This window comes from Delphinapterus leucas, chromosome 5 (genome assembly GCF_059928025.1).
Source record: "Delphinapterus leucas isolate spDelLeu-1000000601 "Yukka" chromosome 5, BTC_Dleu_Yukka2, whole genome shotgun sequence".
Classification (NCBI taxonomy): domain Eukaryota; kingdom Metazoa; phylum Chordata; class Mammalia; order Artiodactyla; family Monodontidae; genus Delphinapterus; species Delphinapterus leucas.
The window spans coordinates 75254026-75279269 of NC_143133.1; the positions used below are offsets into that span (position 1 = coordinate 75254026).

The following is a 25244-nucleotide window of genomic DNA, read 5'->3' on the forward strand; positions in this document are numbered from 1 at the left end:
TACTTTCTGGTACCTTGAAAGACTCCTAGTGTTTGTTTTTGTTTGTTTGTTTTTAGATTTGAGCTCACTTAACATTAACATTTATTTTAAGTCTTTTTACAAATATGTTTTTAGTTATTAAAAGTTAATGGAATGTTTCCTTGTATTTACATTTTCTGTTCTTGAATATTAGTGATCTAGTTCATACAACAGAAAGTCTTCGGAAATCAAAATTATCTGCTGTGAAAGCTGAAAAAGAAAGTGCCAATTTTGATTTTGTATTGGAACCTTATAAACTTGAAAATGCAAGATTGAGTAAGGAAAATAATGAATTATACCTGGAATTAATGAAACTGAGAGAACAATCAGGCCAACACATTAAAGGTAAAATATTGTGATTTTTTTTTTTTTTGCGATACGCGGGCCTCTCACTGTTGTGGCCTCTCCCGTTGCGGAGCACAGGCTCTGGACGCGCAGGCTCAGCAGTCATGGCTCATGGGCCCAGCCGCTCTGCCGCATATGGGATCTTCCCGGACCGGGGCACGAACCTGCGTCCCCTGCATCGGCAGGCGGACTCTCAACCACTGCACCACCAGGGAAGCCCAAATTTTGTGATTTTTAAAATGCAATATTTTTGCCCTTTTCATTTTATATGTAAGAAAGCCTAGTCTACCTTTAAAACTGTTGATTAGAAAATGTGATAGTCATCCTATTGACACCTCTTGAAATACTGTAGGGTGTGTTGAAGAGTTTCCAAGAAGGAAAGTAAATTTGCATTCCATAACTGTATTCATTTTTACTTTATGTGGATTAAATTTTTAGAATTAAAATTGCTGTAGAGGGCCCTCCCTGGTGACACAGTGGTTAAGAATCCACTTGCCAATGCAGGGGACATGGGTTTGAGCCCTGGTCCAGGAAGATCTCACATGCCGCAGAGCAACTAAGCCCGTGCACCACAACTACTGAGCCCATGTGCCACAACTACTGAAGCCCACGTGCCACAACTGCTGAAGCCTGTGTGCCTAGAGCCCATGCTGTGCAACAAGAGAAGCCCGCACACCACAACAAAGAGTAGCCCCCGCACGCTGCAACTAGAGAAAAGCCCGCACACAGCAACAAAGACCCAACGCAGCCATAAATAAATTAATTAATTAATTAATTTTTAAAAAAATTGCTGTAGAAAATATTAAATGCTGGTACTGAAGAAGTGTTCTTGAAATAACTTTTGTTTTTCTCTTACTGAGAGAAAGCCATGTATCTGGCGTTCTGATTCTTTAATATCCCGTCTTTGATCTGGAAGGTAGAATTAGAATGATTTCAAAGGTACTGGGCAAAGGGTAATTATATGGCTAACTTATTATAAAATCTTCTCATATTCAGTAGGAAGCCCTGTCTGATACCTGGCATGAATTCATAATCCCTTAGCTTCATATTCAATTTACTGGATCAAAAGCCATGATTTATATTAGGCTCATAACACAGAAGAAAAATATAATTCCTTTTTGTGCTTAGTGACTTATTTGCAGTTTGTTAATAGTGGTAGAAAAGGTATAGCCTTTCTAACAAAGCATACATGAGAATCAGGTGGAGCCTTTCAAATTACTATGACTTTTTGTATTTTGTGAAATGGAAGAATTTCTAGATTGTAAAATACTCTTTGAATCTTTTTCATTTTAAGAGTTGAAAACCACATTGAAAAAGTGTGCACGTGAAACAGCTGATCTGAAATTTCTAAATAATCAATATGTTCATAAACTCAAACTTTTGGAGAAAGAGAGTAAAGCTAAGAATGAAAAAATTCAACAACTTCAAGAAAAGAATTTGCAAGCTATAGTACAAACTCCAGGTGAGTCTGTTCCCTCTCAAAACAAATTGTACGCATGTAATATTTTAAAGATATTAGAACTGTTGACTGAAATGGGACTTTGGATTTTCATGCTTAGACTTTAGTATTTGAAAAGATGTACTTGGCTAGTCACAAAAACTTTTAAATTTATTTCTGAAGATGCAGCTTATATTCTATACATGTGCTTAGAAATGTATGTAATAATAACTTCTTAGATACAAGTAGCCTGGCTTCAGTGCCCAGAGTTTTATTTCCTTAATCATTAATTTAAATTCTTTTTTCTATTATTTTTATCATTATTATTATTTCAGTTATAAAAGTAATTCATACTCATTAAAGAATTTGGAAATGATGTACTTTCTTATTTCTTAGTTTATTTTACTCTTTTTTTTTTTTTTTTTTTTTTTTTGCGGTACGCGGGCCTCTCACTGCTGTGGCCTCTCCCGCCGCGGAGCACAGGCTCCGGACGCGCAGGCCCAGCGGCCATGGCTCACGGGCCCAGCCGCTCCGCGGCATGTGGGATCCTCCCAGACCAGGGCATGAACTCGCATCCCCTGCATCAACAGGCGGACCCTCAACCACTGCGCCACCAGGGAAGCCCTATTTTACTCTTTTTAGCTTTATGCTCAGTAGTTCTCAAGCAAGAAAAAAGAAATGATGGGGTATATGCAGAGTTGGTGGTTGTCTGGGCATAAAGTCAGTGGAACAATCTCCAGTACTAGTAACCAGATCTTTGAGATGTCTAAACCATGGGATTAAGATTATGGAAGTAAGTGAGGTGTAGGAAAGTGCTGAATTATGAGACTAGGTAGAGACTGAAGTAATTTGGTCAGAATGAAGATTGCCATCAGAAGAGAGTTGAAGATCTGGGCACTGGCACAGTTCTAACCAGTGACAAAGTCCAGGCGTAATCATGTTATTGTGTGCCTATAGCTGAGTGAAGAGGAGACTCATGAGAGTTGAGGAATTGTGAACCGAGGGGTCAGGGTCGGGGAGGAATCAGTGGGATTTGAAATGGCAGGAAATGAGATGGAGAGGGAGGACTGTGAGCCAAAGGCAGAAAAGGTGGAGAAATGTGGGAGAAGATCTCAGAAGTACCTAGAAGATTAAGAAAACAAAAAAGAGGATTTTCTGAGAAAAGAGTGGGACAGATTCAAGAGAGATTTAGGAGGTGTAATCTCTAAAATTTAGTGACTGAATGTGGTAGACTTGGGAAGTAGAGGAATTCCTAAATTTCTGTTTGAAGGGAATGAGTGGGTGGATGATGGTAATATTTCTTAAGGTAGAGAATGTGGAAAGCAGAACAGGAGTCCACCCTCCACAAAGGGTGTGTTGAGTATGTTATACCTACAGGACATTCACACTGAGATTTCTAGTATGCAGTGGGATATGTAGATCTGTTCTCAGCAGTATGATCCCAGATGGAGATTCACATTTGGGAATCATTGGAATATCATGAGAATTGAAGCTCTGAATGTGGTAGGAATTATCTAGTAAGATTATGTAGACTGGAAAGAGAGGAGAACCAAAGACAGACCCTAGGAAAATTGGCATTTAAGGCACAGGTGGAAGAAGAGGGTCTTTGAAAGAAACTGAGGAACAACCAAGGAGGAAAACCAGGAGATAAGGGAAGAAGAAAATGGTTTACCTGTTCAGGTGTGTATACAAGCAGGTCATTTAAATACTTTTGACCCAGTTTCTTCATCCTCAAAACAAAAGATTAGGAGTATAAAAAATTTGTTAGGATTCTAATGAAGACAAAGTTGAGAGTTATGTTTGTTCTTTGTGAGGGTCGATTAGTTTTTCAAGTACATGTCTAATCTTGGCCAGATACTGGAAAAGGTAAATTATCCATGTGGCTTGGACCAAGGCAGGATATATCTAACCATAAAAATAAATTACTCCTGCTAGTTTTAAGGATAATTGAGACAATTTACTAATTAAGAAATTGTACTAATTCAGGGTATACATTCCACTGTATATTAATTTGGTTTCTTAAAGTTTCAGTTATCTTCTCCTTTGGCATTGCTTAATAAGCATGTTTATTTTAGTTATCACTACCTTAAGCTCCTCGTTTGACAGTTTTCTGCTGGTGATGATTTCTTGAGCTCATAATAGCGAATACCACAAGGCACACTCAACTTTCATCTTGCCGAAGTCTGGTCCTCATCTCTTGGAGGAACGGATTAAATCTGGCCATATGTACCAAGCATGCAGAAAATAAAGCTTGTTTTATAACCATATCTTGTTGAGGTTTTTAGGAATGCATTGTTTAAAGATCAGGTCGGTATTTATATATAAGGGAGAAAACATTTTATCAGTATGTAATATGAGCTAGAGACGCACTTTATAACTAGAAGGCTAACCTTCTGAAATATTTAATTCTAAGACAGTGTTTTGTTTTTAATTTTTTTTTTTTTTTTGAAATACACATTTGCTTTTTTTAGGTGGCAAGAAAAGAAGTATTGCTTTCAGGCGCCAGCGTATGCAAATTGATGAACCAGTCCCTCCCTCTGAAGTCAGTTCTTATCCAGTTCCTCAGCCAGATGACCCTTACATTGCAGACCTCTTGCAAGTGGCTGATAACAGGTGCATTAAATAATTCTTTGTTGGCTTCAGTTAATTGATCACTTGGTTCCCCTTCAGTTTCTTCATAGTAGGGCTTCTGTCATCTTAACTAGCGTATCTCTGGTGCCTAGCACAGAACTTTGCACAAGCACTCAGTAAATGCTTTCTGAGTGTATTCTGAATATAGAAGGTTTTTACTTGTTTTGAAACTTTTGATTTCAAAGAGATCATATATCTGATGTTTCTGTCCATATTTGATTTAAAACAATTTAGTGCCATCTAGAGCCTATTTCAGTAGAGTTGCTTTGACATTTAGTTTCATCACCCAGTAAATCTTTTACAGACTCCTTATTACTTCAGATTTTTGTCAAATACCAGTAGACATGAGTAGACTTGTAACTGGCTTTGAAATTCTGCTACATGATTCTCTAGCTGTATATGTTGATATTTCCTTAAATTGGAATCAGATATAAATTGTTTTAATTAAAACTTCATTAAGTTCTCTGGAAAAGGCACTATGTAACTGTTCTGGGGATGTAAAGATGAATAAGGTGGTGTTGCAGCTTTTGAGAAGCTCATAACCCAGTATAATAAAGATGAGACAAGGGAAATACACAAAATGCCATTAAGAAAATTATAAGAGGTACAGAGGAGTGAGAAAACACTAGTGACAGCCTCTGTGGTCTTAGCTGCAGAAACAGTTTAAAGTACGGAACACACTAGTGGAAATGGTTAGTGCAGTTAGCTTTTTACTTTGTAGATTATGCAGAGAATATGGGGGAGTTTTCTACTTTATTAATCTCAATATAGCAAAAAAAAAAAGACATTGATTGAGGGGCCAATTAGGATCTTTTAGCTCAGTTCATCTCACACAGCATTATGTACCTGTATTTATATAGTTATCTGACCTTACCCATGAAATATCTCGTGTTTTGTTTTTATGGTACAGTTATAATCTAGGACTTAGTGTGTTAGTATTATGCAAGAAGTTTTTGGGGGCTACATGTGTTATCATTTTCTGTCTTTTTCTTTCACCTTAATGTTCTTCTTCATTCTTCTTTTCTATCAAACCATCATAGGTAGCATTAGTCTCTTGATTATCTTGTTTGTTTTAATTTGCATGTGCACATTTAACTGTATTCAGAGTCATTCGTGCATATGTAAGTGTGGTTGCATACATACTCCTCTCCTACACCTAGATTAGTAGGAAATGTTGGTTCCAGCAATGGCAGGGACGAGCAGTGTTTAGCCTTACTCACCCCTACTCCATGGAAAATCTCTTTTTTTTTTTTTTCTGCGGTATGCGGGCCTCTCCGTTGTGGAGCACAGACTCCGGATGCGCAGGCTCAGCAGCCATGGCTTCACGGGCCCAGCCGCTCTGTGGCATGTGGGATCTTCCTGGACCAGGCCACGAGCTCGTGTCCCCTGCATTGGCAGGCGGACTCTCAACCACTGCGCCGCCAGGGAAGCCCCTCTCTTAAAAGCAGACCTGGCTTCAGGCTTTATTTTTCCAGTATGAAAGTGGTTGTGTCATATTTATGTTAATGCGTGGCAAAGTTTGATGTAAAACAAATACATTTGGGCAGTTGCAGAATTCAGATAATTTAGACAAACCTTGTTTCTCTTAGAATTAACGAGTTCTGGAAAGGAGTAGGTTTTTTACTGTAGTTACTTGGAAAGTGGTAGTATTTCTCAATATTTTTCTTTTTTCTAGGATTGCAGGATAGTTCATTAGAAAATACAGGGTCATGTAGGATCCCTTATTTCACTTTATAATATTGTGAATTTTGGACTAGACGCTTAGTTCCCTGAACCTGAGAATTGGCAACAGTACCTGGAAGAGTTGTCCTGGGGATTAAAATGCAGTAGTAGGCATAATGTATCTGAGTTTCAAATTATTTACCACTCAATTTTTTATCTATTCTTGGAAAATTAAATCTGCAAGATGATGTACTCTATGCTGTGGCTTCGGAACCCTTTGGCACAGCACCTCCTACCTCACTGAGAAACAAAAAGTAGAGGGTTTTTAAGAGAAGGCATCTAGTTTCATTTCTTGTTATTTTGTATTTCTTAACAAAAGTATATTGACATTAGTTATAAATGTGTTTCAGAATTCAAGAACTTCAGCAAGAAGTCTACCAGTTACAAGAAAAGTTAGCAGTGATGGAAAGTGGACTGAGAGATTATAACAAGCAGGTAGGATTTTTATTTACTTGCATAGTAGGTGTGATTGTAAGTGAAATTAAGTTATATTTGATATTACTGATACTGAGTTTTTAATACAGCTCTTCTTTTTCATAAATTTGTTAATATTTAGAATTAATAGATGGAATGGCTTAGATGGCTTCAGGGCATTCAGTCCATTCCCTTCATTATGCATGGAGGTGAATAGTAGTTTTTTGTTTTGTTTTGATTTTTTTAAGGTGAATCATCTGTCTCCCCAAATATAACCATATTAACTGTTTCCATCTCAGGAGGTATTTTATTAAAGTGTGTTATGCTTTGTAATGGTATTTTAAATAATTTTTTAATCTTACTGTAGATTTTGTCATTTTGAATATAAGGCTCTTCAAAAGTTACTTTTCTGTGTTACCATATTTGTTGCATGTTTTTGCTACAAGCACTAGTACCCCATAACACAGTTTTCTGAAGAAGCAGGGGAATTAATAGATGCAGAGTTAGATTATAACTTTAACAAGCTTTGTTCTTTCCTACTTTCTGTTGACGTCTTGGCTAAATTCTGACTTGGATAATTATAGGCTTTCTTTCTTAACAGCTTACTGAAGTTTAAATTGGGTAACATGTTTTTCATTTTCTGCACATGACTACGTTTTTTTGGAGTGAAGAAATCTGCACATACAAATATAGATGTAACTTATGTGTTGGTGTAACTGTTAAGTTTATAAAGTACTTTGAAGATTACTTGGATAAAATGGAGTTAAAAGGAATTGTTATAATGTCAACCAAAAAACTTACTTCATGGAGAGATGTTGAAGATATCAAATATGCACATGAGATGAATTGTATTGATATTTTTCAATTTATATTCAGTCATTCTTTCATCATATTTTTTTCCAAGTACTTTATGAACATAAACTGACCAATCTTTACTATCTCTGCATGAGGTGGCTGGGGTGTTTGGAGAAAATAACCTGACCATTCTGATTGAAACCACCAATCTATTGTGGTTATCAATCTTCATTGAGTCCACTGTGTTCCCTATCAGTTTTTTTTGTTTGTTTGAACTTGTTCTGTTTTTCTCAGCATATATTCCAGATTTTACTGTTCTCTTCAAGCTCTTTCCCTGGACTATAAGACCCTCCTTCTCAGGATATCACCTTTTTCTCAATTTCCTATCTCTACCCCTTTAAAATGAGCAATATTCACACTCAGGCTCTCCTTAAGACTTAGTGGGTAGGGTGGTGCTTCTTCCTGTTTAAGGTTTAGTCTTTCTGCCTGTGCACTTGGCCCCATTTCCTCTCTTCTCCTTAGGATATTGCTTTAATCAATTATTCTTCAACAAGCTTACATGGCCGCTTTACAATTATAAATTTTTTAGTCTTCTTAACAGTCCGGTGAGGAGGCACTAGTGTCATCACTAATACCCCGTTAAAAATCTCTTTTAACTACTTTTCCCTCTTGCTAATTAATGTTTTCTCCCTCATAAGTACTTCTCTAAAGAGTATCTTATTCTTCTTTCTCTGCTTCTTCACCTCCTGTTCACTCCATAACCTTTTGCATTCTGGCTTCTGTCCCACACTTTATAAATTGACCTAGTAATTGATACCACTGACATCAATTGCTACCTCCAGAAGGATACTTTAAGTCTTCATTTTTGTGACCCACTCTGTAGTATTTGACATCATTCATAATTTTTCTTTGAAACTCATCCATGGCTTCATTTTCTGTTGGTTTTCCTTTTCTTGCTTTTTTTTTTTTAACCTCTTATAATATCTTCTTTGCTTTTTTCCTTTGCCTGCTCCCTAAAATATCACTGTCTCTCAAGACTCTGTCTTTGACTCCTTCTCCTCTCCCTCTGTGTTTTCTCAAATAGTCTCATCCACTCTCTTAGTTTATTACCTGAATACTGATGACTCCCCAGTGTCTCAGGCTCAGACCTCTCTGCTGAGGTCCAGACCCATATACCCAACTTGACACTGGGCATTTTCACTTGGATGAATGCTCTCTGTACACATATGCCTAGTACTGAACTTCCCAATTTCTGTCTCAAATCTCTTTTTCCTCCTATATTCTCTACTTTGGTTGGAAGCATCAGCATTTGCCCAAGCCAACATTCTGTAGTCTTTCTAGATCTCATTCTCCTCCTGTCACACACCACTCACCATGCTCTGTCAGTTCTGAGTGCTTCTTAAACTTACTACTTCTGCTCTGCCTTATCCCACTGGCCCTAATCATCTCTCATATATTCCTACAATGGTCTTCCTGCCTCTGGTCTTATTCTTATCAAATTCATCCTTTAGTCCAGAGTAATATTTCTCCCAGCGAAGTATTCAGTGCTTATCATAATTAGTTCCTGCCTAATTCTTCATACTCATCTCCAACTATTAGTTTCCTCGCACATTACAGTCCAGTCATACTGAGTCATTTCTGCTCCCTCAAACATATCGTGTTGCTTTATGCTTCTCTGTCACTGCCTGGAACATCCCTCCTTTCTTCTCTGCCTAGCATCATTTATAAGTTTTTTAGACTTGTTTATTTGATAAGGCCTTCATTAATTTCGATAGAAATGACTGTATAATGGAGTCTAAATCACTCTATTCCCTTGACTACTTTGGTACCATATACCTATTTCTATTTTTCTACCATTGAATAACATATTAAAGCAATTATTGGTTAGCTTGCTTGCTTTTCCTGTAAAGCTGTGTGTTCCTGAAAGTAAGGGACTGTGTTTTATTCATCTTTGTATACTTAAGAACAAAGCTCAATAATTGTTTCTTAAATTGAATACTTGGTTTTTGTTTTCAAATTTTTTGGAAAACAAAACCAAATATTCAAAGTGTGTGGGGTTTTCTTTTTTTTTAATATTTGAATTTTATTTATTTTTCTATACAGCAGGTTATTATTAGTCATCAATTTTATACACATCAGTGTATACATGTCAATTCCAATCGCCCAATTCATCACACCACAATCCCCCCACCCACCCGCGGCTTTCCCCCCTTGGTGTCTATATGTTTTCTCTCTATATCTGTCTCTCAACTTCTGCCCTGAAAAATGGTACAGATGAACCAGTTTTCTACGTTCCCATACATGCGTTAATATACGATATTTGTTTTTCTCTTTCTGGCTTACTTCATTCTGTATGATAGTCTCTAGATCCATCCACGTCTCAACACATGACCCAATTTCGTTCCTTTTTATGGCTGAGTAATATTCCATTGTATATATGTACCACAACTTCTTTATCCATTTGTCTGTCGATGGGCATTTAGGCTGCTTCCATGACCTGGCTATTGTAAATAGTGCTGCAATGAACATTGGGGTGCACATGTCTTTTTGAATTATGGTTTTCTCTCGGTATATGCCCAGTAGTGGGATTGCTGGGTCATATGGTAGTTCTGTTTTTAGTTTCTTAAGGATCCTCCATACTGTTCTCCATAGTGGCTGCATCAATTTACATTCCCACCAACAGCGCAAGAGGGTTCCCTTTTCGCCACACCCTCTCCAGCATTTGTTGTTTGTAGATTTTCTGATGATGCCCATTCTAACTGGCGTGAGGTGATCCCTCATTGTAGTTTTGATTTGCATTTCTCTAATAATTAGTGATGTTGAGCAGCTTTTCATGTGCTTCCTGGCCATCTGTATGTCTTCTTTGGAGAACTGTCTATTTAGGTCTTCTGACCATTTTTGGATTGGGTTGTTTGTTTCTTTAATATTGAGCTGCATGAGCTGTTTATATATTTTGGAGATTAATCCTTTGTCCATTGATTTGTTTGCAAATATTTTCTCCCATCCTGAGGATTGTCTTTTCTTGTTTATGGTTTCCTTTGCTGTGCAAAAGCTTTGAAGTTTCATTAGGTCCTATTTGTTTATTCTCATTTTTATTTCCATTACTCTAGGAGGTGGATCAAAAAAGATCTTGCTGTGACTCATGTCAAAGAGTGTTCTTCCTATGTTTTCCTCTAAGACTTTTATAGTGTCTGCTCTTACATTTAGGTCTCGAATCCATTTTGATTTTATTTTTGTGTATGGTGTTAGGGAGTGTTCTAATTTCATTCTTTTACATGTAGCTGTCCAGTTTTCCCAGCACCACTTATTGAAGAGACTTTCTTTTCTCCATTGTATATCCTTGCCTCCTTTGTCATAGATTAGTTGACCATAGGCGTGTGAGTTTACCTCTGAGCTTTCTATCTTGTTCCATTGATCTGTGTTTCTGTTTTTGTGTCAGGACCATATTGTCTTGATTACTGTAGCTTTGTAGTATAGTTGAAGTCAGGGAGTCTGATTCCTGCAGCTCCGTTTTTTTCCCTCAATACTTCTTTGGCTATTTGGGGTCTTTTGTGTCTCAGTACAAATTTTAAGATTGTTCTAGTTCTGTAAAAAATGCCATTGGTAATTTGATAGGGATTGCATTGAATCTGTAGATTGCTTTCGGTAGTATAGTCATTTTCACAATATTGATTCTTCCAATCCAAGAACATGGTATATCTCTCCATCTGTTGGTATCATCTTTAATTTCTTTCATCAGTGTCTTATAGTTTTCTGCATACAGGTCTTTTGTCTCCCTAGGTAGGTTTACTCCTAGGTATTTTATTCTTTTTGTTGCAATGGCAAATAGGAGTGTTTCCTTAATTTCTCTTTCAGATTTTTCATCATTAGTGTATAGGAATGCAAGAGATTTCTGTGCATTAATTTTGTATCCTGCAACTTTACCAAATTCATTGATTAGCTCTTATAGTTTTCTGGTGGCATTTTTAGGATTCTCTATGTATAGTATCATGTCATCTGCAAACAGTGACAGTTTTACTTCTTCTTTTCCAATTTGTATTCCTTTTATTTCTTTTTCTTCTCTAATTGCCGTGGCTAGGACTTCCAAAACTATGTTGAATAATAGTGGTGAGAGTGGACATCCTTGTCTTGTACCTGATCTTAGAGGAAATGCTTTCAGTTTTTCACCATTGAGAATGATATTTGCTGTGGGTTTGTCATATATGGCCTTTATTATGTTGAGGTAGTTTCCCTCTATGCCCACTTTCTGGGGAGTTTGTATCATAAATGGGTGTTGAATTTTGTCAAAAGCTTTTTCTGCATCTATTGAGATGATCATATGGTTTTTATTGTTCAATTTGTTAATATGATGTATCACATTGATTGATTTGTGTATATTGAAGAATCCTTGCATCCCTGGGATAAATCCTACTTGATCATGGTGTATGATCCTTTTAATGTGTTGTTGGATTCTGTTTGCTAGTATTTTGTTGAGGATTTTTGCATGTATATTCATCAGTGCTATTGGTCTATAATTTTCTTTTTTTTTTTTGTATCTCTGTCTGGTTTTGGTATCAGGGTGATGGTGGCCTCATAGAATAAGTTTGGAAGTGTTCCTTCCTCTGCAATTTTTTGGAATAGTTTGTGAAGGATGGGTGTTATCTCTTCTCTAAATGTTTGATAGAATTCACCTGTGAAGCCATCTGGTCCTGGACTTTTGTTTGTTGGAAGATTTTTAATCACAGTTTCCATTCCATTACTTGTGATTGGTCTGTTCATATTTTCTATTCCTGGTTCAGTCTTGGAAGGTTATACCTTTCTAAGAATTTGTCCATTTCTTCCAGGTTGTCCATTATATTGGCATAGGGTTGCTTGCATTAGTCTCTTAGGATGCTTTGTATTTCTGCAGTGTCTGTTATAACTTCTCCTTTTTCATTTCTAATTTTATTGATGTGAGTCCTCTCCCTCTTTTTCTTGATGAGTCTGGCTAATGGTTTATCAATTTTGTTTCTCTTCTCAAAGAACCAGCTTTTAGTTTTATTGATCTTTGCTATTGTTTTCTTTGTTTCTATTTCATTTATTTCTGCTCTGATCTTTATGATTTCTTCTGCTAACTTTGGGTTTGTTTGTTCTTCTTTCTCTAGTTCCTTTAGGTGTAAGGTTAGATTTTTTTATTTGAGATTTTTCTTGTTTCTTGAGGTAGGCTTGTATAGCTATAAACTTCCCTCTTAGAACTGCTTTTGCTGCATCCCATAGGTTTTGGATCGTCGTGTTTTCATTGTCATTTGTCTCTAGGTATTTTTTGATTTCCTCTTTGATTTCTTCAGTGGTCTCTTGGTTATTTAGTAATGTATTGTTTCGCCTCCATGTGTTTGTGTTTTTTACGTTTTTTCCCGTGTAGTTCATTTCTAATCTCATAGCACTGTGGTCAGAAAAGATGCTTGATATGATTTCAGTTTTCTTAAATTTACTGAGGCTTGATTTGTGCCCCAAGATGTGATCTATCCTGGAGAATGTTCCGTGCGCACTTGAGAAGAAAGTGTAATCTGCCGTTTTCAGATAGCATGTCCTATAAATATCAATTAAATCTATCTGGTCTGTTGTGTAATTTAAAGCTTCTGTTTCCTTATTTATTTTCATTTTGGATGATCTGTCCATTGGTGTACGTGAGGCACTAAAGTCCCCCTATTATTGTGTTACTGTCGATTTCCTCTTTTATAGCTGTTAGTAGTTGCCTTATGTATCGAGGTGCTCCTATGTTGGGTGCATATATATTTATAATTGTTGTATCTTCTTCTTGGATTGATCCCTTGATCATTGTGTAGTGTCCTTCCTTGTCTCTTGTAACATTCTTTATTTTAAAGTCTGTTTTATCAGATATGAGTATTGCTATTCCAACTTTCTTTTGATTTCCATTTGCATGGAATATCTTTTTCCATCCCCTCACTTTCAGTCTGTCTGTGTCCCTAGGACTGAAGTGGTTCTCTTGTAGGCCGCATGTATATGGGTCTTGTTTTTGTATCCATTCAGCAAGCCTGTGTCTTTTGGTTGGAGCATTTAATCCATTCACGTTTAAGGTAATTATCGATATGTATGTTCCTATGACCATTTTCTTAATTGTTTTGGGTTTGTTTTTGTAGTTCCTTTTCTTTTGTGTTTCCCACTTAGAGAAGTTCCTTTAGCATTTGCTATATAGCTGGTTTGTTGTTGCTGAATTCTCTTAGCTTTTGTGTGTCTGTAAAGCTTTTGATTTCTCCATCGAATCTGAATGAGATCCTTGCTGGGTAGAGTAATCTTGGTTTTAGTTTCCTCCCTTTCATCACTTTAAGTATATCATGCCACTCCCTTCTGGCTTGTAGAGTTTCTGCTGAGAAGTCAGCTGTTAACCTTATGGGAGTTCCCTTGTATGTTATTTGTCGTTTTTCCCTTGCTGCTTTCAATAATTTTTCTTTGTCTTTAATTTTTGCCAATTTGAGTACTATGTGTCTCATTGTGTTTCTACTTGGGTTTATCCTATGTGGGACTTGCTGTAGTTCCTGGACTTGGGTGGCTATTTCCTTTCCCACGTTAGGGAAGTTTTCAACTATAATCTCTTCAAATATTTTCTCGGGTCCTTTCTCTCTCTCTTCTCCTTCTGGGACCCCTATAATGCAAATGTTGTTGCATTTAATGTTGTCCCACAGGTCTCTTAGGCTGTCTTCATTTCTTTTCATTCTCTTTTCTTTATTCCGTTACGCAACAGTGAATTCCACCATTCTGTCTTCCAGATCACTTATCCGTTCTTCTGCCTCAGTTATTCTGGTATTGATTTCTTCTAGTGTAGTTTTCATTTCAGTTATTGTATTGTTCACCTCTGTTTGTTTCTTCTTTAATTCTTCTAGGTCTTTGTGAAACATTTCTTATATCTTCTCGATCTTTGCCTCCATTCTTTTTCCAGGGTCCTGGGTCATCTTCACTATCATTATTCTGAATTCTTTTTCGGGAAGGCTTCCTATCTCCACTTCATTTAGTTGTTTTTCTGGGGTTTTATCTTGTTCCTTCATCTGGTACATAGCCCTCTGCGTTTTCATCTTGTCTATCTTTCTGTGAATGTGGCTTTTGATCCACAGGCTGCAGGATCGTAGTTCTTCTTGCTTCTGCTGTCTGCCCTCTGGTGGATGAGGCTATATAAGAGGCTTGTGTAGGTTTCGTGATGGGAGGGACTGGTGGTGGGTAGAGCTGACTGTTGCTCTGGTGGGCAGAGCTCAGTAAAACTTTAATCTGCTTGAATGCTGATGGGTGGGGCTGGGTTCCCTCCCTGTTGGTTGTTTGGCCTGAGGCAACCCAACACTGGAGCCTATGGTGGGCTCTTTGGTGGGGCTAATGACAGACTGTGGGAGGGCTCACACCAAGGAGTACTTCCCAGAACTTCTGCTGCCAGTGTCCTTGTCCCCACGGTGAGCCACAGACACCCCCTGCCTCTGCAGGAGACCCTCCAACACTAGCAGGTAGGTCTGGTTCAGTCTCCCTTGAGGTCACTGCTCCTTCCCCTGGGTCCCAGTGCGCTCACCACTTTGTGTGTGCACTCCAAGAGTGGAGTCTCTGTTTCCCCGAGTTGTGTCGAAATCCTGTAGTCAAATCCCAGTAGCCTTCAAAGTCTGTAAGTCTAGGAATTCCTCCTCTCGCTTCTGGACCCCCAGGTTGGGAAGCCTGACGTGGGGCTCAGAACCTTCACGCCAGTGGGTGGATTTCTGTGGTGTAAGTGTTCTCCAGTCTGTGAGTCACCCATCCAGCAGTTATGGGATTTGATTTTACTGTGATTGCACCCCTCCTGCAGTCTTATTGTGGCTTCTCCTTTGTCTTTGGATGTGGGGTATCTTTTTGGTGAGTTCCAGTGTCTTCCTGTCGATGACTGTCCAGCAGCTAGTTGTGATTCTTGTGTTCTCCGAAGAGGGAGTGAGAGCACGTCATTCTACTCCACCATCTTGGTTCAGGTTGTTTTTCCAGATTCTTGTATGTGAATTCGTGGTTGGTAGTGATGTTTTTAATCATAGTCTGTTTTCTAAATAATAGATAATTAATTAAATTCACTGCAGCCTCATATCCTTTTTAATATTGAGTTTCAGTAGCAAATCACTTTCCTTTGTGTTTTACATTCATTTGTTTATCCCACATTTATTCCACCAGGCAGTGAAGTAGTTCAGACTCAATTCCAGTAGTTAGTAGTTTCTTTTTATATAAACATTGCCTACTCTTAGAGGAGGAAAAAACAAAACAAAAAAATTAGGAAGAATCTCTTCAATAAAAATACTTATGAAACCTATGTTGACAGTTCTTAGGTTGATATTTTCTGTGTATATTTTTGCTCTGCATAAATGCATTTCATAATCCCATTTATGTGTGGGTATATATATGAATGTTAATCTTTTGTGTATATTGTGGGACCTAAGAAAAATGGAAGTTTATCCAAATAAATGTTTGTCCAGTGTTAATCATTTCAGTTGAAAACCCGAGTTTTTAAAATGATAGCACGACTTTATGTCTTCAGATTGAACTAAGAGAACGAGAGATAGAACGACTGTCGGTTGCATTGGATGGGGGTCGCTCCCCTGATATCCTTTCTCTGGAGACTAAAAATAAAGCCAACGAAAAGCTTATTGCTCATTTAAATATTCAGGTAATGAGTTTTATAATTATTTCACTGAGCATATGAAATCATAAGTGTTTATAATGGTCTGTGGGTTTGTGAAAGTGACAGGGTTGTTTTCTTGGCTGTTATTTACGGTGGAAAAAGTTTGATGGAGTCAAAGTATCCAAAATTGGGTGCAGCTATTGAAAACTCATGTTTTTTAAGAATATTTAATGAGGTAGGAATATATACACCATAATGATAAATATGAGAGAATAAACCATAGGTAAAATGTAACCTTCAATTTGCTTTAAAAAAAAATGTGTGTGTGTATAGAATTGATGACTAATAAGAACCTGCTGTATAAAAAAATAAAAAAAACACTAGGTGAACACACACACACACACCAAAAAAATGTGTGTATGCATTCAGAAAGAGAAAACACTAGAAGAGAATACACCAAAGTACACTAGCAATGTTTATCTTTGTGTGATGGGATAGTCTTCTTTATGATTTTCTCCATTTTCAAAATTTTTATGACAGTATTTCTTTTATAATATATAAAAGGTGGTTTTTTAAAATAAATATAAAAATTAAACATATAGTTTTCACTTACCTATGTAGTGGTTTCCCTTGTCATGCATTTGACCTAAGAGTGAAAGAACAAGAGACTTCTATGAAGCATGACAAATGACCTTTAGGAATTTATTTATTTGTTTTTTAATTGAAGTATAGTTGAGTTACAATGTGTGTTAGTTTCTGGTATACAGCAAAGTGACTCAGTTATATATATATTTTTTTTTTTTTTTTTTTTTTTTTTTTTGGCGGTACGTGGGCCTCTCACTGTTGTGGCCTCACCCGTTGCGGAGCACAGGCTCTGGACACGCAGGCTCAGCGGCCATGGCTCACGGGCCCAGCCGCTCTGCGGCACGTGGGATCTTCCCGGACCGGGGCACAAACCCGTGTCCCCTGCATCGGCAGGCGGACTCTGAACCACTGCGCCACCAGGGAAGCCCCAGTTATATATATTATATATTATTCTTTTTCATATTCTTTTCCATTATGTTTTATTACATAATATTGAATATAGTTCCCTGTGCTATACAGTAGGACCTTGTTCTTTGTTTTATATACGGTAGTTTGTATCTGCTAATTCCAAACTCCTGATTTATCCATCCTCCATCCCCTTACCCCTTTGGTAACCATAAGTTTGTTTTCTATGTCTATGAGTCTGTTTCTGTTTAGTAAATAAGTACATTTGTATTATTTTTTTTTATTCCACATATAAGTGGTATCATATGGTATTTGTCTTTCTCTTTCTGACTTACTTCATTTAGTATGATAATCTCTAGGCCCATCCATGTGTCTGTAAATGGCATTATTTCATTCTTTTTTATGGCTAGGTAATATTCCATTGTGTGTGTATATATATTTACACACCACAACTTCTTTATCCATTCTTCTGATGGACATTTAGGTTGTTTCCATGACCTTCAGAAATTTAAATGTCACTGCTGCCTAGACTGCAACCAGAATAGAGTAAGCCCCAAATATCAGCAGTAACTCTCGAGCAGTGCTGTTCAATAGAAATAGGATATGAGCCACATATGTAATTTAAAACTTCCTAGTAGCCTGATTAAAAAAGTAAAAAGAAAACAGATGAGATTAATTTTAATAATGTATCTACCTAAATATATCCAAAATATTACCATTTCAACATGTAATCAATGTTGTCAAATATCATTGCAACGTTTTACTTTTTTTTGTACTAAGTCTTTGGGATCCTGTTTGTATTTTACATTTATAGCACATCTCTGTTTGGACTAGCCACATTTTAAGTGCTCAGTAGCCATGTGTGGATGCTAGTGGCTACTATATTGGACAGCACTCTAGACTAATATTATCATCGTAGTGATAATCTTGTCATATTTTTAAAACTCTGCATTGGGAAAAAGTTCACACAAATTTCTTACTTATCCTTTCTGTCCATGCTTGAAAATTGAAGACAGTGGATATATATTTTTACTAAACCACACATTGTCAGTTTTGCAAATAGAAACAGTATAAGTTTGCAAATGTAAAGGAGCTGGGGTTTTAACTTTTGGTTTTTTTTTAAATATAGTATTTTGAAATATTTTGGAAGTTCAGTATTTTAATAATTTTCCAATTTATATACCTTATGAATTACAAATTCAATTTAGGTTGACTTTCTTCAGCAAGCTAATAAAGACCTGGAAAAGCATATACAAGAGCTTATGGAAACCAAGGAAACAGTAACTACTGAAGTTGTTAATTTAAGTAACAAAAATGAAAAACTCTGCCAGGAATTAACTGAAATAGACCAGTTAGCACAGCAGTTGGAAAGACATAAAGAAGAAGTGCTCGAGACTGCCGACAAAGAACTTGAGGAAGCAAAGGTGTGTCTAGGTTGTGGAGGTGCTCATTAATTCTCCTAGAGTATGGTGAGCTTGAGACCTTTTGATGTCCTATTCAGGCCTTTTGGTTTGTTTTGTAATTCACGTTTTTCTAAGGTGTTGTTTACATCCCCTAAATTCTTGCCCTTTTTCTAGTTGTTTGTCTTTCTGAAGCACATCTCTTCCTAGGACAGCTCTCCAGACTCTATCCTCTTTTTCTACAAGATTTTCATCTCTGTCCTTTTATCTCTGCATTGTGAGCAGGCTTCTGAAGTTTGTCCTCTAGGTCATTTTGTGCTCATGAACCTTTAAAGGTATTTTTTAAAACTGTGTATGTCCTTGCACATTTTTAAGTTGATAGCTAACATTTTTCATCTTCAAGTTTAAATAGATGCAAAGGATGTAATTTCTAATCAATTGTAAGTATTGATCTCTTAAAACTGTCATATCATTCTTTTAAATATAGCCAGTATAATCCAAATGACCCTTCTTGAAAGCCTCACAAAATTTTATCCTATTTTAACATATTTTATGCTTGAATATCTTTTTATAATAACTCATATCAAATGTCTCTGCAGTTAAAAAAATACATGAATTGAAATTTTTTATTTTAAAAAATGTCCTGCGACTGTAAGGTTCAGAGTGTTAGTATTTAGTATTTTCCTCTAAATAGTGTTATCATTATAATTATTAGTAATCAGTGGATCAAAGTGACAACTGTAGTACAAATGTTGATAAATACTTATTAAATTAAAAAGTAAAATTTTATTGGAAATACATCTCTTAGTAAGATATAATGGGAGAAAATAGTGTCTTAATCAAAGGCTTCGGCCAGCTCCAACATTTCAGGTTATCTTTTTGTCTCGTGCTTCGGAAGTTTTTTATAAGTAGAGATAGAATTACATTAGATGCATGCCCTTCTTTTGAAAAGTGGGGAAAAGGCAGTTTTGGAAGGGGAAGTGGGAAAGAAGAACTCACATGATACCTAGAGCACAAGCAGGTTCTCAGGTAGATAATTTTTAAGAAGGACTGTATGTGCAAATTTAAGAATCCAGATATTGATTCCTTAAAACTATATATACATATATATATAATATATATTGTAAATAATATATTATTTGTGTATATATATATATATATATATATATATATATATATATATATATCTGATAGTTTTACATAATACTTGGATAGTCTTTATGTTATCCCGGGAATGAGTATAACCTAGTTTGAAGATCACTACTTTACATCAGTTGAATAATGTGAGTTAATTTTATAGTGTCACCTCCACTAATTAGGGGAATAGAAGGAAACTACCTCAACATAATAAAGGCCATATTATGAAAAGCCCACAGCTAACATCATACCCAGTGACAAAAGACTGAAAACTTTTCCTCTAAGGTTAGGAGCAAGGGAAGGATGCCCATTCTTACTACTGCTATTCAACATAGTACTGGCAGTCCTAACCAGAGGAATTAGGCAAGAAAAAGAAATAAAAGGCATCCAATTAAAAGAAAGAAGTAAGATTATGTTTCCAGATGAGATGATCTTATGTGTAGAAAACACTAAAGATTCCATTAAAAAGAAAAAAAAAACAAAAACAGAACTAATAAATTCAGCAAACTTGCAGGATACAAAATCATTGCATAAAAACCTGGTGCATTTCTATATGCTAGTAATTAAAATACAAAAAGGAAATTAAGAAAATAATCCCATTTACAATAGCATCAAAAAAGAATAAAGTACTTAGGGATAAACTTAATCAAGGAGGCAAAAGACTTGTACCCTGACAGCTATAAAACACTGCTGAAAGAAATTAAGACAGAAATAAATGGAAAGATATCCTGTGTTCATGGATTGGAAGACTGTATACTGCTCGAATGTCCATACTACCCAAAACAATGTGCAGATTCAGTGTAATACCTCTCCAAATCCCAATGGCATTTTTTACAGAAATAGGAAAAAAATCCTAAAATTCATGTGGAATCTTAAGGGACCCAGAATAGTCAAGACAGCCTTGAAAATGAAGAACATAATTATTGCGGTTTTAATTTTGTTTTTGTGGCTTTAGTTTCATTGCAACACTCCTATATCTCATTCCTCTCCTTTTCCACTTCCTTTTGCATATTCTGTGCTGTGCATACAACATATTGAACACAGCTTCACGTGTCCCATTGGCAGTAATCAAGAATGACACCTTGGCTCAATAGAAGATTCCTATTAGGTTATAATTTTTTTTTTTTTTTTTTTGCGGTACGCGGGCCTCTCACTGTTGTGGCCTCTCCCGTTGCGGAGCACAGGCTCCGGACGCGCAGGCTCAGCGGCCATGGCTCACGGGCCCAGCCGCTCCGTGGCACGTGGGATCTTCCCAGACCGGGGCACGATCCCGTGTCCCCTGTATCGGCAGGCGGACTCTCAACCACTGCGCCACCAGGGAAGCCCCTAGGTTATAATATTTTAATCTTGGCATTCAGCACTCTCAGTTGCAGTGTAGAGGATCCAGGTTGGTAGTAGCAGGTGGTGAGAAAGCAAATAAGATAGGAAAGTCAGGAAATGACAGGGCCACAAGATGAATCCTAAAAATCAAGGATCAAAAAAAGTCCTACAAGTATACAGATAGAAAAAGATTTTCAAGTAGCCCTCTTGTTTCATATGTTACAGATAGGTCCCTGTAAGCATTCAGGATACCAATAAATTAGAGAAACCTAAACTTTGCCTCCTCCTCATTGAAACTGAGGCTTAGGGCTGGCTAATGCCTCAGGTCTCACTGGTGAGAGGGAACATGAACTGCTCGAAAAATGGCTTGGTCTCATTTGCACTGTGACTTAGTGATAAGTATTCTTGACTTTTAGGTATTTACCTAATAGGCTTTTTATTCCTAGAAAGAGATTAAAAAAAAGCTATCTGAAATGCGGAATCTTGAAGAAACAATGGGAAAACTTCAACTGGTAAGTAGGTGTTATATTGCAGGGGTCCCCAACCCTCGGGTCGTGGACTGGTACCGGTCTGTGGCCTGTTAGGAACCGGGCCGCACAGCAGGAGGTGAGCGGCGGATGAGCACAGCTTCATCTGCTGCTCCCCATCACGCTCATTACCGCCTGAGCCATCCCCACCCCCATCCGTGGAAAAATGGTCTTCCACGAAACCAGTCCCTGGTGCCAAAAAGGTTGGGGACTGCTGTTATATTGAATTGCCAGCATTTTCATCAAGAAAATTTTTATGTTTTATTTTACTTTTTTTTTTACTAAGATATAATTAACCTATCATGATATTCACTCTTTTAAGTGAACAATTCAGCGGTTTTGGTACAGGCACAAAGTAGTGCAACCATAGTTTGTCCAAATTATGGAAGACATTCTAAACCATGGCAGGATGTTTGGATTTTATTCTAGTGGACAGTAGAAAGCCATCTAAAGTGTAAGCAGAGTAAGACAAAGGCATCAGAGTTTCAAATGAATGAACTGGTTTCTTAGAAAATGTGGGAAAGTAATTTAAGGTATTAAAATGATCTTCATCTCTCGGGGGTCTCACTGCTACTCTGCTCCCACAGTTTTGTATCCACTCCCTGAGGGGCTGTCTGGTCAGTCTTTAACTTGCCATTGGCAAGGCTGGCGTGGGCAAAAGAGTGAGGAGGAAGATAGGAGGTGCAATGGTGTTTTTCATTACTATCTAATTCCAGAACATTTTTTCACTCCAGGAAAAAGCTTCATATCCATTAACAGTCACCCCTCATTTTCCTCTGCTCAGCCTCTGGCGACCACTGGTCTGCTTTCTGTTTCTGTAGATTTGCCTATTCTGGATATTCTGTATAAATAGAATTATATAATATGTGACCTTTTGTGTTTGGCTTTCACTTAGCACAATGTTTTCAAGGTTCAAGCATGTCATAGCATGTATCGTTACTCCTTTTTATGGCTAAGTAATATTCCATTGTATGTATATATTTAGTTTCATTTATATTTTTATAATTCTTTAATATCATATATAATAGGTAGCAAGTTACACTCAAATTTGGAAAACCTGTTAGGAATTTTATATTCTTTAAATGACTTCATGACTTGTCAGTTTACTAATATTTAAACTAAAAATTGATAGTTGCTTTGTAAAATTTTGTTGACTTTTATTAAAAGCACTCAGTCGTCTTTTAATAATTTTATTTGGCATTACAAACCGTTTTACTAGTCGTATTGTTTGTTCTGGTGGTCTTCAAATGAGAAAACTAATAATCATCCCAGCATAAACCTAGATATAGCATATAGTCTTAGAGTCTAGAACTGGCAGAAAGAATATCTTGCTTACAGGTAGAAATTTCTAGGTGGTCATCCAAAAGATTGTTAAGAATTTTTTTAATAGCCTGTTAAATTGGATGAGTTTCCACTAATAATGAAAAGACTAATACTAATTTCCAAGTTTTCTCATTACTTATACTCTTTTTACAGTCAAGCTGTAATGTTCTGGTGGCAGTCATAAGGCAAATTAAACAAAGCCATTTGTGATATGCTGGCACATAGTAGGTGTTCAAATACTTGTTGATTTTTATATGCTCACTATAAACAGTGCATCACAATGGCTTCCTGTTTTACTCAACTGCAGGTATTCAGTTCAGCTCAATATTGAATAATTGAATTAGCTAAACCTGCTAAATGTTGTCTACTCTTGAGTTTCGTAGATATTTTTAAATTCTCCAGTGAGGTCAATAAATGTAAAGTAGATGTTTTGATGTTTTCACTACAGTGTAAGCTCTGTGAGGACAGGGATTTTTGTTGTTTGTTCAGTGCTGTTTTTATGCACACTGTATACAGTTATATGTGATTCATAATGCTTATCTCAGAACTCTGACCAAGTTTCAGTATTGTTGCCTGACAGCAAGATGTTGCTGTACTTTCTGACCTTATTTTTTCCATTGGTACTACATTTTATGTTTTTTTAAGGTAAATACTAATGATATCATTAGCTAACACTTATTAAGTACTTGCCATGTGCCAGACACTGTACAGAGTGCTTCACATTCACAGAGTCATCCATTCATAGATGAATCCTCAGTGTCCAGGTACTGGTCTTATCCTCATTGTGCAGATGAGGCTGAGAGAGAAACCTTTGTACTTATGTATACCTATGGTAGCCTTAGAGCACTGTCTTAACTTCTGCTTTCCTTTAAACATAAAAAACTTAAAAATTTTTTATTGCACAATACATATTCATTTTTCAAAAAGACAGTATGCTAACAAATTAAAAGAAACAAATTAAAAGAAAATAAAATCCAATAGTTCTACTACTTTAGAAAGGAGCACTGTTGAATTTGGGTTTTATTGTTGCTTTTAGCCACAATTGATAATTAACTTTCATTGAAACCATATATATTTGACTGACTAAAAGTGTGTATGTGACTTACTCTTAAATAAATGTGCTTACAAATATCTATTTTAAGTGCTATATTTATAAAGTTGCTAGAAATCTTAATTATAGTGTTAAAATTTTCAGGAATTAAACTTATGTCATAAAGAAAAGGAGAGGCTGAGTGATGAACTCCTTATAAAATCAGACCTGGAAACTGTTGTTCATCAGCTTGAACAAGAAAAGCAAAGACTTAACAAAAAAATTGAAAGTTTCGCAGTTACAGGTAAAATATAAAGTTGATAACTTAAAAAGTGATTGTGATGTCTTCTTAATGTATTATTTTTAGTAGTAGATGATCTTTCATTCATTCATTCAATAAATATTTGTTGAGTGCTTGCTGTGTATCAGAAACCAGAGTAGGCACTGAGATACAGTAGAAAACCTCTCTGCCTCAGGGACCTTACAGGGGCCTTTTACATTCTGACTAGTTGGTGCAGGGAACCCCGTTTGAATATTTTTCAATGTACATATATCCTTCTTTGAGGCATGCAGTAATAGAATTAATTACGACTACACGGAAGACCATTCTGAAATAGTGGAAAATTGAAGTATAGAATCTTTTTAAGTAAATGCAGTTTTATCACCTTAAAGTACACACACACACACACACACACACACACACACTTGAAATAGGCTTTCTGCCAGGTACCCCATCCTAAATGAGTTGATTTAAGGAACTTGTAAGAATTCATTCATTTGTTCATTCATTCGACAAGTGTTTATGAACCGGTTTTGGTGCCAGGGTACGTAATGGTAAACAAGATACACAAAGGCCCCTGCTCTTGTGGTGGCTTTAATCTAGTTAGGGAGACAAACTAGTAGCACATAAGTGAAGAAGTTAGTTTTAGGTGGTAAGAATTTTCAAATACAATGGGAAGGGTATGCTAGAGATCGACTGATCCAAGGGCTTAGTGACAGGACACCAGCCATGTGAAGATCTGGGGCAATTTTCCAGGCAGAGGGGATGGCAAGTGTGGAAGCCTGGTGCCATCAAACTCCATGTAGTGAAAGAAAGCCAGTGTGCTATTTTAAGAAGAAGCTATATCCTAGGCTCTTCAGCATTCATGTGGATAATCTGTCTAACCTTCTCTACTTACCAGCTGTATGACTTGAGCATGTTCCTTAGCATTGCTTCAGTTTCCATATCTGTGTGGTTAATGATGGCACCTAATCCAAAAGGTTGTTGTGAGGATTAAATGGGTTAATATATTATTAAAGTGCTTAGACCTACATATAAAACTTTGCAATTTACTTCCTTTCATGCTAGCTCTATCCTGCCATTTCAGTGTAATTTTTCAGATACCTGAAACTCCCTCGTTCCTTTGTGTTTTGAATATATCCCCCTGCACAAAACCTAGCCATGGATCAACCAAAGTACTCACACACAAGCAGCTAAGCAGTCCTCGCGTGTGCACCCGACAGTATCAACGGCACCGTAACTTGTATGGTCCCAAACCACAGCACCCACCCCTCAGTGATGTAT

At 36.8% G+C, this 25244-nt stretch overlaps 1 protein-coding gene across 4 annotated transcripts in view; it reads left to right on the top strand.

Annotated features, from left to right (window-relative positions):
* CEP135 (centrosomal protein 135) overlaps positions 1-25244 on the top strand; it is an 86594-nt gene that overhangs the window by 2015 nt on the left and 59335 nt on the right. For 2 of the 4 annotated variants that reach the window (XM_089911950.1, XM_022563762.3), the window contains exons 2-9: positions 173-363; positions 1658-1825; positions 4273-4414; positions 6505-6589; positions 15870-15998; positions 18152-18367; positions 21247-21312; positions 23846-23984. In XM_089911950.1, coding sequence (XP_089768076.1) covers positions 173-363; positions 1658-1825; positions 4273-4414; positions 6505-6589; positions 15870-15998; positions 18152-18367; positions 21247-21312; positions 23846-23984 — 1136 coding nt within the window. Of the gene's footprint in view, positions 1-172; positions 364-1657; positions 3482-4272; positions 4415-6504; positions 6590-15869; positions 15999-18151; positions 18368-21246; positions 21313-23845; positions 23985-25244 lie in introns of those variants that run through there. The other 2 variants (XM_089911952.1, XM_089911951.1) reach the window with 2 other exon arrangements.